The sequence below is a fragment of the Lagopus leucura genome, unplaced genomic scaffold (assembly GCF_019238085.1).
Source record: "Lagopus leucura isolate 7727_CA_CO unplaced genomic scaffold, USGS_WTPT01 Super-Scaffold_702, whole genome shotgun sequence".
Lineage (NCBI taxonomy): Eukaryota > Metazoa > Chordata > Aves > Galliformes > Phasianidae > Lagopus > Lagopus leucura.
In genome coordinates, this window is record NW_024962254.1 from 11,322,874 (window position 1) to 11,342,570 (window position 19,697).

The 19,697-nt window shown below is 42.4% G+C and overlaps 1 protein-coding gene across 1 annotated transcript; it reads right to left on the bottom strand.

The window, feature by feature from the left end:
• Nucleotides 1-587: 587 nt before the first annotated feature.
• Nucleotides 588-17,126, bottom strand: TMEM123 (transmembrane protein 123). The gene is made up of 6 exons (XM_042862552.1): nt 17,022-17,126; nt 12,378-12,449; nt 10,582-10,635; nt 6,097-6,264; nt 4,610-4,763; nt 588-2,504 (listed from the first exon to the last, which is right to left on the bottom strand). The coding sequence occupies exons 1-6, from the start codon at nt 17,089-17,091 to the stop codon at nt 2,480-2,482; spliced, it is 543 nt and encodes a 180-aa protein (XP_042718486.1). The 5' UTR covers nt 17,092-17,126; the 3' UTR covers nt 588-2,479.
• Between the last annotated feature and the right edge of the window lie 2,571 nt (nt 17,127-19,697).

Genomic DNA, 19,697 nt, shown 5'->3' on the forward strand with positions numbered 1-19,697 from the left:
TTCAAGGCCTGCCTGGATGCCTACCTGTGCGACCTGCTGTAGGGAACCTGCTTTGGCAGGGGGGTTGGACTCGATGATCTCTGGAGGTCCCTTCCAACCCCTACAATTCTGCGATTCTGTGAAAATGTGAATTTTAGTAATTAAAAGTGAATGTCTGGGTTGTGTGAAAAAGTGAAATCAGCTGACTGCTGGTGACAGTCTTAAACCATGACCCTGCAAATGCAGTTCTGTGACACGTCACCAGAGGGATTCCTAATAAAAAGGGAGAAACATGAACAGTATTTGCTCAGGCACCAGCACTCTTAAAAACCAAACAGCTTCAGTGTCCTGGTGGATGCATGGACTACAAACAGTATTGAATAATCTTTACCATATAAATAAAGCCTAGCTGAGTTAAGGAACAACTAAAATATGGCACCCGCAAGTAAGTATGCTACACAACTGAGCTGGACAGAAGTGTCGTGGTTCTGGTCATTGAAAAGTATACAGAGTGAACACTTCTTCCACTGCTGTGACTGTAGAAATGGCTGAAGAACTTATAAGAGCATTTAATAAAATAAAAATCCAATTGAAATTGATACATTAACTCCAAAGATTTAACTTCCTTTATTCGTCTGCACAACAGAGGCGAGGCAATCCCAGTAACAGGGTTGCACTGAATTCTCTTAATTTCTACAAAGTAAAGAATTGCAATGCTATGTAACAATCATCATCAAGTTAAAATAAAAATAAAAATTCACCAAACAAGGCAATTCATTAAGAAAAAAAGAAATAACCATACACACGATAAAACAAAACTGGCAAAATTACTTCAGGTTACTGCTTGTCCCTATCTCACTCTCAGTGAAATACAAAACAGTCATATAAACCCTACTTCACCCGTGTGGCTGATATTTCTTTAGGTCATGATTTGTTGGACTTATTTGTGCCTCAGACAAAGCTTTATTACTCTATATGAAAAAGGAAGACTCACACACCCATTTTAATACTGTAGGAAAGCACACGTGTAAGAATCAACGAAATAATAGATCTGTGCCAGAGCTGTAGCTCTGCTTCCCCTGACATTCTACTACCGACAGGCCTGCCAGCAGTCCCTGCATGGCCTTCCCCAGGTGTCACCACCTCCCTTCTGTGCACTGCCTGATGGGGAAGTGCCACCACACTGACCCTGATCACCTGATCTACAAGTGGGGCCTCGACAGGCCTAAACAATTTTTTGGTGCTACAGAGAAGCATTTCCTGTTTTTCATTGTGCTCCTCCCTGCACCAGTGTAAATCATGTACCTGTCTGCTGAAAGCAGCAAGTTTACTTCAGTGTAAATGCAATAGCAGTATGGAAGCGGCATCTGCCATCCTGCACAGGAATGGCAAACTTGGACCTTAATGCTATGGCTTTCTAAGAGGCCCTGTTGCCTTCAGATAATTTTGTCTAGGAAAATACTTTAAGAAAATCCAGATTATATTCTTCTAAAATGATATCCTACAGATCTTCAACTTCTCTGTGTAACTTTGAATGCTTATCAGATGTTGCTAAAACATTGCATGCAGTCCCCTCATAATAAAAAAAACAAAAACACAAGTAAAGTGATTGCCACATTCAACTTAAAATATAATTTCAGCAAAAATTTTCATATCTATGAGGGGAAAATTCTGACTTCATCTTCATCAGAACATTAGGATATACAATTAAATAGCAGTTATGGATTGCATAGTCTGTTTTATTATTTTTTTTTTTTTTATAAGAACCCTCTTAGAAAAAGGGATTGTGGATGGGTATCTGCAGTCTGTCCATGGTTCCTGCAGCTAGTTTCATCATGTGGTCTATGAAGGGAAGTCTCTACAAGTCACTGGTGAGCTAATGACTGAACTTTACAGTACTTATCATCTACACCATTAGCAAGTCTTGCCCCTTTACTATCCTAATAAAAATTAACTGAAGTGTTCAAGCCCACAAGTTTCTAAATTACAGTTCACATCAAACTTCAAAATAAATACAATTTAATACAAAACATTTGGAAAAAAAAAAAACTTTACTTGCAAGAACTTACACTTGGTCTCAAAGGTAGTCCATCCTCTCCTACAGTACCCATTATGTACACACTGGATTTATGGGGACATGTGAGAAACAGTTGAACTTAACTTAGAATTGTAATGATGTGGTCTACTGTTTAGCAAGTTACCCATTTGAGAGCCTTGTGGGTCTAGCTTCAAATGACTTAAATGTGATTTCTTTAAATTTGGTTACAAATACTGGAAAAAGAAAATAATCTCTCAAAAAAGTGCTGAGTTCCTCTTGTTCTCATCAAAACTAACACACACAAAAAAAAAAAATCAGGACACATAGGAGAGTCTCATAATTTCGCAGATCACACTTACAAACAGCCTAAGAGACTGCAATCATGAAAAGAATGTTTTCCAGAAGCAAGTTAAAACAGCTGTGACAGGATGGGTTTCCACTACCGTCCTCTGTGAAGTCTCTTTAAATGATGGCATCGTGTTCATCACTGTAATAGAAACACATTAATTAATGTTCTGCAGTACAACCATCAATCAGTACAAGAAACTGCCACCTAGTTGCTGCTAAGAAGGCTATTCTGTGAACAAAGGCCATCTTAATGAGAAGGGCCAAGCACATGTTAGTCCTGGCGCTGCAGGCGTCTCTGAGCCTGGGGACATCGCCTCAGTTAAAAGAAGGTGCTTCAAATGAGATGGGTGATATTGGATAGGAAAAGAACTTAGTTTTAAGAATTCCCAATGCTTAAACTAAGACTGGGACAAGGATGCAAGCTTGGAAGAAAACTGAGAAAAGTTGGGTATAAATGGCAAATAAGTTCTGCAAGTCAATAGTAAAGTAAAAAGCAATTCATTTTCCTTAATCATTCCATGCCAATAAGATTCCGTCAAAATTTTAGCATTCGTTACGAACAGTTGAGACAGATACAGTGTGAACTCAGAATTATAAATGTGCTTTGTTCTCAGAAGCAAATGCTTCTGAGGAGAGAGGAAAAGAGAAGTTCGACAAGGACAAACCAAGCCCAAGACAAGATCGCCCCCAAACCTATTTCAGAAAAGAGAGTTGTCTGGAAGAGGCTGTTGACATACTCTTTACTTTGTCCACCTGGGAAAATACCTAGAGAAAATGTTTATAAGTGTGGTTTTCCACTTGCAATCTGTATGCTGTCTGAAGCTCACAGAAAACCTCAAGGATCTTGAAAAGAAACTCAAGAAAAGAAAGCGTACTGTCAGCATGTTTGTAACTGCTGTGTAGGACCTACACTCCACAGCATGCTGCAGCTCACAGAAGGCTCAAAGTCACTGGTGTACACAAAACAAACAAGTGACTGTGGGTGGGAGCCAAACGATACCTTTTCACATGTATTTTTCTATGGAACACTCTTAGCTGCCCTCAATAGCTGAATACAAACAAACGTGGGCAGGCTGATTCATCTAGCAGATTTTAAGTGTGTACTTTAGGGTGGTAGAAATGATATAACTAGTTTAGGTGCAGATGTCTATATTCTGTTAAGTGAATTCTACCTGATTTTACAAACTTGCCTAGAGTACTTGAAGAATATTCAGTGCATATAATTTTATGGAACAAAATAACAAAACAAATGTTAGAAATCAACCAGCTGCCTTGTTCACACTGGCAACGATCAAACACTGAGCCTTAAAAATATGAATAATGGCTCTGTTGCCAGTTGCATGCTTTCTGTGAAAACAAATGAACTGTTTCAATGTGGTGGCTAGGGAGAGTGGAATAGGACATGTCTGGCTTTGAAACTGGCTCTCAAACTAAACTTGAAGGTATGTAAGAGGTGATATGAAAGAGACACAGTAAAAGGGTTCCAATAAAATGTCATGTAAATAACAGGAACAATACGCTGGGGGATGGAGTGAGGGTAAAGAATGAGCAGACAAATGAGTCTAGGAAAAAAGTATCAGAAGAATCAGATGCCTACCAAATATATTGAACATCTCACAAATACTGCTGTGAACAATCAATGCATAAGGGGCCTAGAAGATGGCAGAAGTATGTACAGTGCTAGCAAATTAGGATGAAAGTTGAAAGTATGCATACATACGGAAGAAATACTTCTGGCACCAAACTATTTAAGCAAATACCAGCCACGAAAAAATCCAGTATGTAACACACAGAGCAGAGCAAAGGTGTAAAGGGCACCCCAGGTGTGGAACAATTATTTTATAAAGCTGTTGTACAGAAGAAACCGTCATCCATGAGACTCAGTCACAGCTGGCATGGATGGAGGTTGAGTCTTGTAATGGTATGGTGAGGGATGGAAAACTGAACAAACTAGAAAATGAAGAAAGTACACAAGTAATAACCACAGTGACTTAATTTGAAACAGTTGACAGACAAGGGTCTCCTAGAAATAGTAATTATATACTAGATCACAGGAAAAAAGAAATTAAAACACACAGAAGAGAGGCATAAGAATAATGAGGAGACACTAAAGGGATGAAACACAGTATCATAGTTAAATCTCTTACACTTAAATAAATTTACATCACAATAATATCTTTATTTTCCTTATTCCCCTTGAGAAAGTCAGATGAATAGTCTAGGGATAATGCCTCTGAAACTTACATGGTTCTGTACTGAATGCCTCTTCTTGAGTGGTACGTTTTGCACCCAATGTAGAGAATAACTAGGACGCAGAGTGTCAGCACAATGCCACCTACAAAACTGCCCACGTCAAATCTGGAGGCTCTGGCTATGACAGTCTCAGATTTTGATGTGGCTGAAAGAAGAAAACAAAAGGCAGTTTTTACAAGATTTGTTTCAAGGGACTCCTTTGTATCCTGCACTCCCCAGATGACTCACATCTAAAGACAACTGGACAAATTTTACATAGATCAACTGGCAAGATAACAGCCAAGCACACAAACATTTTTTAAAGTTCCACAGTGTGGTGTGGGAGCAGCTGATCTATCTGCTCACTCTCTCTGAAAGACTGTGATTGCCACTTCTCCTTTTCACCTTCCTCTTTCCCTTGTTTTCCTCCACTCTCTCCTTGTTCCACATCTGCTGCCCCTCTTACACCAGGTCCCATGTTTTTCAGATCCTCCATTTTAATTTAATAAGCTTGGCCTGAAATTACCTAGCCTAAAAGGAAGCTGCTTTGACTCAGAACACAGTGGGTCAGCCTACACAGGGTTCAACAACCACCATGTCAGCCAGGACAGTTAAGTGATGGGAGTAAAGTACTTTTGGTGGCTATTAGTTGCTGGCTGCTCTACTCTCATAGGCACGCTGCCTCAATCTGCAACTAATAGCAACTAGACTGAGCTCAGCTCCACAGCCAAACACAAGTGTCCCCCAAAGATCAAATATGACATAGATAAATACTGACTTCAGATAAAGAAGTTTCCATGTGAAAAGTGGTTTCATCTGCCATAAGATGATCCAGTTTGTGCCTGTTTGTATTTGCCACAAGGCGAGTTACTTAACCAAATAAAAGTTCTGCTGACCTACCCAATAAGGTTTTACTTGCAAGGAAAAACTGATTTCTACAGTTACTGTTTTTGTACTCAAGAATACTGTCAAAGTGTACCTGGCAACTTTCACATGAAGCGTGAACCATCCATAGCCATAACCCATTCTCCCTTAAGAAGAAAAGTAACTACATTGCTACAAATAGGGCAAACAGAACTCAGCCTTGCTACCAAGCCAGCCACTTTTACAGCCACAGGTCAGCTGAGACAGAGGAAGTAGTGAAGATGTGTTCATATATACTGTAGAAGGGGGAATGAAAGAAGTACTGAGGTGGTACTCAAAAGTCTACTGCCAGCTCTTAATGAACAGGCTTTCTCCTAACATCATTAATCTCCTTGCTGGTGGCTGCCAGTTCACACTACTTGCAGTTGTATTTTTTCTTATATATTTCAGGTCACTCAGGTTAAGTGAAGCCTTATTAAGCGTGTGGAGCACTTAGAAGAACGTTACTGTGGCCAACTAAAAAACTTGCTCTAGCTTTTCAGTATGCAGATATATTCCCTTTACTGCACCTACTGTAAAATGAGACTATCAACTAGAATTGTACAACATATCGACATGTGGAAGTGTGAACCTACCTGTAACGGACGTGAAAGAAGTCTTAGAAGTGGTCACTGTAACATTCGCTTGTGATGATGTGACTGATGAAGCTGTAGTTGATCTTGTCTGGTTGGCTTCAGCAGGCTGAACAGGAACGGTGACACACGCAGCGGTGCTGGTGGGACGGCTGGCACTGGTGGGCGTACCTGGGAAATTTTTCATTTGACATCGTTCAGAAAAACAGATAAAATTAATCAATGGCATACTCACCGACTAACACAACATCTGTCATACCCACACAGAATGAAAGAATAACAATGAAAAAAAAAATTGCATGGACACCTAGGTTTGCACACAAACCCTTCCCCTGCTCTCTTCCTTTGGAAAGGCCTAACTCCCATTTCTAGGGCTCAAGATCAGGAGCAGTGTTAAGGAAAGGCCTTCGATAAAACCTGGATCATATCCAGTAATATTTAAAAGTATGAAGTCTTTTGGTAACGCTATCCAAGTCCATAGAATCACTCCTGACTTAGAATATTTTAGTAGTGATTTAATTTTACTTGATTTAATTTACCTTTGAACAACAGTGATTTTATTAAGGTTGTGTGTATTTAAACGTATTATACATTAAACTCAAGGGTCACCATTTTTTCCACACACAGTGAAAAGTTAACGCAATGAAGCCTGCTATCTTGTAGCATTTATTTTGTAGCAGGCTACTGCCGAGGTTAAAGCAGAGGACTGGAATGTTGTTTCACAAGTTCGGTTGATATCTAACATCTTTAACTTTTATTCTGCTTCTACCTAACACTTCCTCTTTCCTCCCCACTGAAAGCAACAAACTATTCAGAATAGAAGTACCGTGAGACAGAATGCAAGAGCAACAATAGAGGAGATTGACATTTATAGCAAATAGCGTTAATAGAAGGCAGCCAGCTAGAATAATCGTAAGAAAATTATCTATTTTTTAAGGAGCTAATGAGAAACATGAGCTTTTTATGGAATTGAAACGTCTCTAAGCAGATAATATGAGGCAAACAGCTTTTACACATGACATAATTTCATGGTGAAAGAGCTCCCTTTGCACTCTGTACTGCTGTGTTATTTCTATAGTCTCATACAATCTGGATTCATTTTTAGACACCATCAAAGCTTTTCATTATGCAAATTCAAACATCCAAGTGCACTTGTGTTTTCTAAATCTAAAAACTTAGAGCACTTGTATAAAGGATAGTTTTCATCTCAGTTCCACAGCAAACCTGATACTCAGTTTCTGTTCTTTTTGTACAACATCAGAAATTCTTCCAAAGAATGCTCTTCCTGTAAATGTGGTCTAAAATGCAGGAAGCCTCGCACAAAACATTGTCCTTGCTAAGACTTTGGTTTCACTGCTTCCAATACAGCCATAGATGCCAAAAACATAAAAAAGCAAACACTGAGACAACGTAAGCGTTCAGAAAGAGGAGGCCTATGAGCCACTTTTCTGGGTCATTTAACATTAAAACTACTGAAACAGCCCAATACCCTCCCCCTCAGTAAATACGATTTATCTTCCTCTTTGCTGCTATCCTTGTACTTTGCTCTAGGTGACACCATGAAATGAACATTCATTGGATGGGACAGATGGAGGACCACACTGTGCTTACCTTGTTACAATTAGGAAATTCAGTTCCTCTATGAAGCATGTGTAAGACACATCAGATAAAGTTCAGGGCACATTTTAATACTGGCAGGTAAACTCCCCAAATATACAACCATTCATAAATATCAAATAGCTCTTCGTTACAGGAAATAGAAATCTATTTGGAAACCATCAACAGTCATGAGATGAAATCACACCCAGCAACTACATTCTTTATGTAAAAAAGACATCAAGCAGAAGAAAAGGCAAATCTGAATGCAATTGCCAACCAACCACAGATGGCATTTTAGTTTGTTGGGATTTTTTAAAATTCATTATTATTTTTATTATTTTGCAGTGTTTTTTGAACCACCATCACAGAGTGTCAAAGTGGCCCAAGTTGAGGTTGATGGGTCCAGGTGTATCATTATTAGACTATACAGTACAAAGATGGTATTTACTCTGTGGGTACTTAATAACACTTAAGAAAACATAGTCAGCAAAAAAACAAACAAACAAACAAACAAACAAACATCCAAGCAGCTATCATGAGGAATTTCAGCAAATTTGCACATTACTTTCTCCCCGTCACTTTCTTATAAAGAAGAAAAAAAGGATCACTAATAAGATTACAACACTTGGTAATATAACATGTATTAAAAGAAAAATCTGGTTATCTTCTACAGACTTATCTTCTGTGATATATTTAGTGCCAGTCATTTCAGAACATCAGTGGGAGGTTTTCAGAGGCATGTAGGAAATTTGGGAAGCTGACGTGAATTGGGCTCCAATCTGTTCTTCTTTCTCTTTGAAAACTTACTCATACTATTTTACCAACAGAGTTAAGACGAAAGAACATTTGCTAGAAACATCTGTCCTTTTATCTTTTATTTCCCTAATTACTTTTCCCCAAAAGACCAGCTGTGCTTCATTGAACATCATGCTAAACACACCCAGGCTGCGTAAGTTTTTTTTCCTACCTACAAAGGATGCACACCAGGAGCACAGTTCAGGCTTATGACAACTTTTAAGTGACAGTTATCTTGTTTTGTAAAGTACCTTACCTATCTTATATCTGCTTGAGCTACATATACAGTGTAATGATAGCTCTTAGCACCATGCAGTACTCTTTGTGTAACTAACCTCTCAAACTGCATAAGCACTGTGCTAGCATACAAGTAATTATTACTGAATGTCTTCATAAAATAAACTCTTCTTTTCACAGAATATGATCTTCCTATGGAATAAGATTTTCATTCTTGCCATGAAAAGCAGAGACTAAGCAAAATTAACTAGCTATATGCATCCAGTAATAAACCCGGTACTCTTCATTCAAAAGAGGTTATTAAAATGGATGTGGACTATCTTAATGTCTATGAAGTTTCTAACAACAAAAAGAAAAAGCCCCTCCCCCCCAAAAAAAGGATGTGAACTGTAAATCGGGTGAAGCAAGGCACAGCTCTCTGTTAGGTTGGTAGTGTACAGGCTCAAGCTGCTTTTTACAGCACAACTCAGACCTCTGCCAGAAGCCCATAGTCAGGGCTGGGGCGCAGGGTTAATTAAGCACCTGTGTTTTACAGTGGCTCTGCACATGACGAAGACTTTAAGGCAACAAGGGGATTACCAGAACCTCTCCACTTTCTGAGTAAGGCATGCTTAAACTGGTATATACTGCAGGTAATAGAATGAGAAACTGCACCACTTCCTTGCTATACAAAAGCATTTACAAAGTTTTTTTTGTTCTCCACTGATGAATGTTTTAATGGAACTGCAAGCAAATCAGGGTAGCTCAGGTTATCTGCATGTGGCAGAGAGTTGTACTGGAAGTGCAATGACTTACCAGGGACTTAGGATCATCATAAAATTGCACAAATGCACAAAGTATCTTACGGTCAGCACAACATTTCTGCCCTGCTTTCACAGGGTTTTTGGCATGAAGGAGACCCAATTCATAGAACCTTCTTCTCTCAAAAACAATCTGTTATCTGTGCATCACAGACTGAATGACTGCATGACATTAATTCTTACTCAGCCTCTGCTGATGTGGTTAAATATGCCTGCACAAACTCTTCCAGAAAATCATTTTCTTAAAATTTTCCTTTTTTTCTTTTAATAATAAGCCCACATTAACATAGCCAAGAGTTGGGGAGCTGCAAATCCAAGCAGATAACCTGCACGTTTGTGTCTCAGGTCAAAAACCTGCTTTCAAACTCTACCAGCTGATGCGATAAAGACGTTTCTTCTTTCAACAAAGGTGTGCTTTGTAAACACATTACTTATGTTGAAGCATCACAGCTGCAACAGTACTGCCTCAGGAAGTCATTTTTACCTGTAGTTTTTTTGTGAAGGTGTGAAGGTAAGATACTCAATGCAAAAATAACCATGACAGATTGTCCCAGATCTGCTGTTCATGTCTCATTTGAACTGCAATGTTTTGGGCTAAGAGATCTAGAAAGACTAATTTCTATTGGGTAAGGTGCCATGAACTTCACCTAAAAGGAAACAGTCTTATTCTTGAAACACAAGCCCCAGTGCTTTCATTACACTCTACACCTATTTACTGTGAAACATGATTAAACATACATGCAGTGTTTACACAACAACATATTCAGCTGTATTCCATGAAAATGGAAGAAGAGAGAAAGAATCAACATTGATGACAGCCCCACTTCTTTTGAATTATTTCCTGAAGCTTTATGTTTTGTTTCTTGTTCTTCTACGGCACTCTAGGGCATCTCTTTGCATTATTTTATGTTGCATCTCTATCTCCTAAAAGGATAAAGCCTTTCTCAAATAACCACATCTCATAGATATTTCTTCAGAATTTGGTATGGTTTAGGGGTAGTTATGGTCCTAGAAGCTAGCTCCAAAATAACATACGTTATTTGATGAACATACGTACCTGCTGCAGACTGTGTGGATGGCGCAGCAGAGGAATTGGATAAAGTGCTGTTTTCTTCAAGAAAAAAGAAGAAAACAAGAAAATTAATATTCATTTCCACTTCAACTTACTATAAAGTACCAACAGCAAAATACTTCGTGTTTGCAGGCTCCAAGTGGGAATAAAGCAGAAAGCATTCCACCTCAATCCACGTGGTTTTATCCTGCAAAATGCTTACAGACTTCAGTATCAACCCTGTTCTCACTGACTCTTGACCTACTCAAGCATTATGTTTTTTCCAGTTTTTATTCCTCCATTTCAGTTTCATTTCCTGTCTCTCAGTCTCTTCTTTCATTTTGCAGCATCTCAATTACACACTGGGCTCGTTCTGGTAACGTTTCATAGTTGTGACGCAGGGATAGAAGCAGCTTTATGTTGGCTCATGCTGTCTCTACACAATAAGGCTCCTGTGAACACACCTATTTCCAAAGACTGTTCATATTTTTGTCCTTCTTTCCTTTCTCTCACCTCTAATTTTCCAATTTTTTTTTTCTTTTTTATTTTCTTTCCTACTCATGCTACTTTTGTGTCTCAGTGTCCTCTCTGCTGTAATCCTCTTCCACATTTCTTAAAGGCCAACAGCCTTTTCTGCCTAGCGATGACCTGGGTTGAACTGAAACTCCCACTCCTGCAACAGCCATCCCTCCCTCCAGTTCTGCACTGGAGATGCACAGGATCATTCTTTTCTTGTTGTTTTTCTTTTTCTTTTTTTTTTTCGAGGTCTAATTATTGCCAACTAGCTCCAGCGTTGAGCACTGAACTCACAATTTTTATACTGATAGCAGAGATATCAAGTTACAGATGTAATTGACTTTGAGAAACAGTCTATGATTCTACAATTACAAATACGTTCTTCCTCAGATACTTTGCTTTTTCTATCAGTATAAGCCACAGACACACCTAGGGCTAAACCTTTCCCACATTGGCCCAGTGCTGTAGCTATGCAGCTCTGGTCTTTCCAAGGTTTTGAGTTCTTGCTTCTGCAACCTCGGGAACACATCTGGACGCGGACTGCATGCTCACACAGGTGAAAGGAAGCCATGCACACCGAATTTGGGTGTGAGTCACTGATGCAATCAGTACAATGACAAAGTGAGTCATTGAGCTATTTGTCTATTGTCATTGGCTATTCATCCCATTTCTTGCCCAACAGAAAATGAGATGAGCAAAGGGATACAGAGTAGAAGTGACTCAGGGAAAATCCGTTCTGCATGGGTGGCTTAAACGCCATGCACTGCTTAAAGGCGTGCACCTTAATGCAGTCAAGAGAGATCACACTGAAACAAACACGTGCTTTAACAACAAGCTCAAGCACAAGAGATCTGGAATCAGTTTTGATATGAAGAATATTCAAATGAACAAGTGCCTTGCCTTTCCCTCAGCAGCACTGAAATAACAGCCCAACAGACTTTCTACTTGCTTCTCTTTTTAACTGTAAATTGATGCTGGCAGATATTTCTAGTTCTACACATACAGCTTTCTCATTTTGTTCCACCTCTCTGGCAAGGAGTAACATCCTGTTGCTCCAGGGTATCTAAGGGCATAAGAACCGATGGTTTATGCTGTCATCAGTTTCTCCTAAATATCTTTAGTTGTCGGCAAATCAATGCGACAATCAGAGTACCTCCATCTTGCCTTACAGCTGTTCATGAACCGTTAAAAGCTAAACCATTACTGGGCAGTTCAAGCCACGCAGTAATACACATTACTGTTCTCAACACTACTGAAACACAGAAAAAGAAGTGCCAGAGTATTACCTTGCATTACATGTGGTGAAGTCGCATTAGAGCTTGTGTTGGTGATGTTCACCTCTGCAAAGGCATTTCCAACTTTAAAAAAAAGAAAAAAAGACAATTTAGTTTAGGTATTTTAATTCCAGGAAGAGAAAAAAACAGTTGGTATAGCAACTGCCGCTTTGAGCACCTACATGACTAAGGAACTGCACGCAGGAATTAGGTAATGATGCTATACAAGCATGGTACCACAACAGCTTGCTCTCAGCACATCACAAATGACAACGGTCACACTATTCAACCATCACATGCACTGGAACTCCTTCCCATCCCCCATTTTATCTTCCCCATCAATACAAAGTTCTCTTCTTCCTTCAGATGTAAGGAGAATGAAAGAAGTAAGAGGAAGAAGTCAGCCACCTTCCTTCAGTAATTATATATGATTCACAGTATCTATGGCAGAAAGGAGAGAACGTCTCATGTGAATCTTTTCCTATAGGGCCTTTGCAGGCAGAGGAGTGCTTGCTCCATCCCTACATAATATCATACTGTTAAGAGTAATAGAGACCCGATGAGTCTGTCCTCAGGCCTGGTTCTGCACAGCAGCAGTAAGATGTAAACACACACCATGCAGAATGCAAAGCCTGGCACTCACACACCTGCAAGAGGATCAGTTGTGGATCCTACCTTTGTCCAGCACTGTTTAGTTCTGATAACTCACCACAACATTCTGTTACAGGAAAGCAAGTAACCTGAACTAAATGTCTCAGAAATAAGGCATTTTCTCAGTAGTAGAAAGAGCTCAGACTGATAAAGCTTGTAAATACAAATGAGAACATGCAATGTCCTTCCCTGCTCAGTCAGCAGAATGGGCTCCCTGGAGGATGACATGGAAGTTAGAGAGGATCAAGATCTCACCCAGCTTCAAGATATACTTATTATTATGTATTTTAAACCAAAACTGCTAAGTTCCTTAATTTGGTTTAATTTGCAGCTGCTCCAGGAGACAAAGACATCCTGATAAGGGGTAGTGTAAAGGGTATGCCATGTTGGAACATGTGGAACGTGAATAGGACAGGTGAGAATGAGAGAATCTGAAACCACCACCATTCCCAAACTGTTCTCCATCCCCAAACAGTGGGTTTAGTATCCAAGATGTGTACATCAGTCACTGGGGAAACCAGGAGGCTTTAGCCAGGGAAACTGTAAGCACATCCTAGGTCACAGCAAAGGGAGAAGCATTACACCCTTCTGTATAGATGTGGCAGCAAGGAAGCTCTGTGCATGAGCAAGTATGCCTTTTGAGGCCACAGGATGAGCTGAAATGTTGGGGTGTGAAATCCTGGGAGGAGAAAATCTGCTGTTGTTTGCTCATGCTGTGATTCAGAGGAGAAAAAAGATCTTTGTGTTCATTCTTCACGATGCACTGAATCAAGGAAATGCCTGATTCCGACAACGCACCAAAGCTCCAGATACCACAAAAGGACAGAGAAAGGGGACAAGCAGGCTTTTCATCATACAGCTCCATGCATTCCTCTCTTCAAGGTCAAGCAGAGGTGCAGCTACAAACAGCAGTGCCTGTGGCGGGCTGGGATGCACTGCAGGCAGGCGTGCTTCCTGCCAGATGCCACAGCACAGCTGGTTGCAGCAAGCACTTTCAGGGCCTCTCTGTAGTTTTGGTGGTCTGATGCATATGAAGTTGTAAGCCTGAGACAATCTGGACGCACAAACTTCCAGAAGAGCAGAACCAATCCAGTTCCTCCAGCTTTGGCTGGAAGGTAGCTTCCAGGAGCAGTGTTCAAATACAGAAATAGATGTGAGAGCTGAAAATAAACAGGATGTAATTCTAAATTGACATAATTTCACTGTATCCGGTAAAAACCAACACGGTGGGTAATTCCCACAAGCTCTTAATGTTAGAAATGCACAGTCTCCAACTGAGGCACACGCTGAATTGCAGCTCCCTGCAGGTGCAGTCTGGCAGGAGACCCACGCACCAACAGTGGCACAACTCAGGCAGTTCCCAGCGTGAGATGGGGTGGTCTGCTCACACCCACACTCATGAGGAAGATAAGCACATCTCTGAGCATTCTCAGGCTTTATACCCTGGCTTAACTAAACCCAGCGCTCCAGAAAGATGTTGGAATAGGACTCATGTTTTATTCTAAGCACAGCTTTACATATTCACTTTGTGGACATTTCAAAAGTCATCCAAACTGTGCCTGGGAACCTTTCCTTTTCAAGTTTGATGCAAAGCAGGTTAAGGAGGTAGGTTTATCTCCAAGCCATTCTGCTTCTGTTAGTTTAAATATAACAACAACAAAGTAGGGAAGCACTGACAGCGCACAGCTTGCTGCGAAGATCTGTGCTGGCACAGCGGCCTTTGATCAATCCAAACATGTTCGAGTCACAGTGCTGGAATGGTAACAGCAGCAACAGGAACACCACCACCCCCAGCATGCTCCAACTTCGAGTGGGAACAGATGAAACTCAAATTCTGGAGATTAAAACATGAACTACCCAGTGGCCCTAAATCCATTGCAACAGGCAATCTGTAAATCGGACAAACTGTAAATCCCAAGACTTGCTATCTGAACGCTCCATTCTTCTTTTTCCCTTGACTCAACAAGGGATTTTGATACTGATTTTTCAAACGGCCTTGAGCTAACAGAAGGTTGTTGCATGAGCCCGGCACAGAGATCACACAGGATTATCTCTGCGGCAATTTGGAAAGGTTGCCATGCCTCAGCATTGTGAAATCCATCTCACAGTCTTGCAAAAGAAACCATTACGCAGATGCTTATGGAAACAGCAGGGATCAAACTGATACTCAGCTTCAGTCAGTTTGAGACTGAAACACAGGTACACCTTTTGCTGCCATGCAAGGATTTAAATGAAGTACAGAGACATACCACATCCAAAACACCACACTCATTATCAGGCCTGGAGACACTGCTGCTGCTTTTTCCTGGTCTCATGAGCAGCTCAGTGCAGGTGCGCCCACCAGAGATGCTGTAGCTGTCTTTTGAATGAGCTGGATGGGGTGGGCTGCCTTGTGTCTCCTCACTGAGATCACAGAACGACAGAGTGGTTTGAGCTGGAAGGGACCTTAAACATCACTCAGTTCCAACCCCTGCCATATGCTGATTGCTCCCCCCACCAGTCTGCCCAGGGCCCATCCAGTCTGCTCTTCAGCACCTCCAGGAATGGGGCACCACAGCTCTCTGGGCAGCTGTGCCAGGGCCGCACCTCCGAGTAAAGAATTTCCTCATAACATCTAACCTTAACCTTCCTTTTCAGTTTAAGCCATTCCCTGTTGCCCCACCACTACTAGACTGTGTAAAAAGTCAGTCTCCTCCTGCTTCTAAGTATGTCTTCAGTACTTGAAAGGAAGATGTAGATCCAGCTGGATTTTACAGAACAGTGGGTTCTTGGATTTTTGTAGATCATAATATTTTGCTAAATGTTTCTTCTACTTACCTGACACAGAAACAAACTTTCTAGCAGAGTAAAAAGAACAGCATCACATGGAAATAACCAGTTGGCCCTAAAATCTTAACAGGAATGAGCGCAAACCTGCTGCCACTTTCATGTTTTGTAACCCATACTATTTGTTGAGTTTCTCACTTTCTCATGCAGCACTCCTCGCAAAGCACAGTAATGCTGCTAAAAGAAACACAAATAAGTGGAGGCCGACCCAAATGCAGCTGTGTTCTAACCAGGCACATCCAAACACACTGAAACCCAGGAACTTCTGCAGGGCTCCCTGCCCCACCCCACAGCCAGTACCTCTGCAGGTGCACTGAGGTGAGCCTCAAAAGGGCATGGTTTTTGTGAGCAGGTTATAACGGAGATCACACAACCAAGTGTAATGGAAGGAGCACACCTGAGTGCCTCATGGTGGTGAGCCGGGCCTTGCCCTGGGAGCAGCCACAGCACACAAGGGCAGAACCACGCAGCCAAAGGCAGCCGAGGCCCACCTGTACAGGGGCAGGTGGCAGCCTGGCACAGCACAGCGATGCCAGCATCCCAGCAGAGCGGGACGCACACTGCAAATACATTTTTAAAAATCTTTTTTAGAAAGCTTTTTTTTAATTTAATTTTATTTTATTTTTAGTGCAGTAACGTTCTTTCGTTCAAGTTAATCTTGGTACTTTTTTTTTTTTTTCCCCCCTGCATCTTTACTTTAGAAAGCTGTGACGTACAGCATGGGGCATTTCAGCCTTCGAAAGAGCAGCACAGGCAGCTCAGATTTCTGCATCTCGCCTTTTATCTGAGCGCACTTCATTTATCGCCTGAACGTGGTCGTCTGCCACCCGAACCGGGCTCGAGAAATTGGGTCAGTCCCAGAGCGGACGCGCCGCCGTAGCGCAAGGCAACACACACAGCGCACCGCCCGCCCCGACGGCGGAGCTGGAAAGCAGCGGGACCCTCCGGCCGCCAGGACAGCGCCCGAGAGCGGGCAGCGCAGCCCGCGCAGCAATACGGAACGCAGCGCCACGAGCCACGCGGGCGGGAACCGAACGGAGCCCACCCCAGCACGGCACACACAACTTCCCGGCCCGCCGCCGCCCCGAGCCGAGCCGCAGCCCCCAGCGCTCCCCGCGCCGGGGACGCGGCCACGGGCATCGCCCCGCAGACCGCCCGTCCCACGCTGCCGCTACTCACGGGGGCCGAGCAGGAGCAGCAGCGCGAGCGCCCGCAGCGCGCAGGCAGCGCCGGGAGAGAAGAGCCGCATGGCCTCGGAGACAGCCGCGCGGTGCCGGGATGGCTGCGGCACGCCGGGCGCTGCCTGTCCGCGCGGGGCGGGGCGGGCGGGGCGGGCCCGAGAGGCAGCCATGTCTGCACGGCCCGCCCGGAGCGGCTCGGCGCAGGCTCGGGGTGGGGCTGAGGAGACACGCATCGTTGTGCCTCTGCTCGTGCTTCGCGCCGTCAGGATTTAAGGCCGCAGAGGGATCTGAAGTTTTCCCACGTGCTTGGAGAAACTTATCCTTCGTTAGCTGTGAAATCAACTATGAGGGCTGTAGAAAACAGTCGAAGGGAACAACCGTTTTCAACACTTTTCAGTTTTCTTGTGTAATTCTAACTTAAAATCGATGTTGGAAACTAAGGAGAGATTTAGATTAGACATCGGGGAAGATTTTCACTCAGGGCAGTGAGGCCCCTGGCGCAGCTGCCCAGAGAGCTGTGGTGCCCCATCCCTGGAGGTGCTCAAGGCCAAGCTGGATGGGTCCTGGGCAGCTGAGCTGGTGGGGGGGGGCAACCAGCCCATGGCAGGGGTTGGGGCTGAGTGGACTGTTAGGTTCCTTCGAACCCAAACTATTCTGTGATTCTGTGTTCTTACAAATTAAAACAGCTAGAAAGGAAGAAAAAATAACTGCATATGCTGCAACAGACTGCAGTCTAATAAGAAAACACTTTAATGTGTGACTTTGTAAAAGTCACAGTAGGATGTCTAACACAACACCTCCACATCACTGTAACACAGAGATATTTGCATGCTGAGCACAGCATCTAAGGACAAGAGGAAGGGCCTGTCTGGATGATAGACACAGCTGTGAAGCTGAATTTAGGAACTGCTCAAGCCCTGGCTTACCTCCTACGTGACCCCGCTACACACATTTGCTCTGTAAGTCCTGCGGAGTGCTAAACTAAAATTTTGAACAAAGGTTTTGTACTTGGTGGAAATAGATGTCTGTTATACCTATGGGGTTTTCTTATGCCTCTGTTCTTTGCTTCCTATCCAATTCTTCTGAGTAAGGTATGTGAAGACCAACGTGCATTTTTTTCGTGTGAATTTTCTGAATTGATTCCCCAAAGTTTTTTGTTATGACAGCATTAGGAATAATATCTGCAGCTAGCCTTACTGCAGTAATGGTAAAATACATCTGTTGGTAAGCATAAGGGCTTCTAGTTATAAGAGTAAAGCTGCAGTGGGAGTTTTCTATTGAGATAAGTATTTAGAAGGTAAAGTATTAATTATCCAAGTCCTTCAGCTCTTGCACAGCTCTAGCAGGCATCAGGCTCAGGACAGAGTGGAAACAATTTTGGAGCTAGCCTTATTAACATTGCTCAACTTGTGTATCTGCAGGCGAAGAGCAGTCAAACTACATCAAGCAGTGACGTCATGGGAGATATGTACATAACTGCAGTAGAAGTGGTGAGTTAGCAGGAACTGAGATGTGTTGAAAATCAGTACAGGCTCTTTACTGTGTAGAGACAGAGGTGCTGGAAAAATTGATGCTTATTGTTTTGACATGATCTCATTTCACTAGGGATGTGACTTTTGGACAATTATACCTGGGGGTGGAAGGGAGTTGTTCATATGCTAAGTGCTGGGAAAATCTAGTGGAAGTTACCGTCTCCTTCTGGTACATAGTCTAATTAATGATCAAGATTTCCTAATAAAACTGGGGTTGGTGAGGGTTTTCTTTTTCTCTTCCTAATCTTGCTTGTTGTTTTCTGTGTCAGGGAGCAGCAAAAATGGGGCTACCCCTGGAGCAGATGTCTGTGTGCAAGGGGTGACAGCAGCACATGCGGGAGCTCTGTGACCAGGTGTAATCCCAGGGTGTGAACAGCCAGGTGACAGTCACGTGGTGGTCAGCCAACAGTCTCAGACGTGGTGATGAGACCGATCCAGGGAGTCCAGGTGGGAACTGCAGGAGATGGTTTAGGAACAAGTCTGTGACATAAGCCCAAGGTCAGTGCAGGGGATGGGGCAGAACATGGTGCTGCTCCCATTGTCAGTCACTAAGGGCAGGCCTGTGGTGAAACTGAGCTCTGAATGAATGAGCAGAGGGCACGTGGATGGAAGCCCCAGGGTTTGTTGTTATCCATTCAGGTTCATTAATGCGCTCATGGCCCTGACATTCAGATAGGTCGTTTCATTCTTCTTCCACAGAAGTTCTCTTCCATAGTGTGCCATCTCTCTTTATTAGTTATCTTCCTTTCTCAAGATATCTGAGTAACGTTGTTAGTGCACTTTTCTCTTATACAGCAGTTTCTCTACAAAGATCAAAGCACCTAATGAAAATCAAGTGCAACAGACTCCTTGTTTTGACCTCAGTTTATAGTGGAAGCTCACAGACACTTTGGGGATGAGTGGGAGGAGTTCAAGGTAGATAACTTCTTGCTGTTGTCTGTGACAATAATGGGGTTGCTGGCTAAGTGCAATTGTAGTGCAATCACCACTTTGCAGAGGTGATACCACAACTGTTTGTAACAGTGGGAACAGTATTAAAAAATGTAGACTCAGTATTTACTCAGTGAAAGTTTTAACCACTATAGCTTTCCTATATCTCATCAGCGAGACTGCCATCTCTCCCGTTGACATACTTTATCAGC

Coding starts and splice junctions, on each gene's coding strand:
- TMEM123 (XM_042862552.1), bottom strand. CDS start 17,091: ATGCGGCTCTTCTCTCCCGGCGCTGCCTGCGCGCTGCGGGCGCTCGCG. Junction 6,265..10,581: donor ATCCACACAGTCTGCAGCAG/GTACGTATGTTC, acceptor AAAATTTCCCAG/GTACGCCCACCAGTGCCAGC. Junction 4,764..6,096: donor TTCTTTCACGTCCGTTACAG/GTAGGTTCACAC, acceptor TTCTTCTTTCAG/CCACATCAAAATCTGAGACT.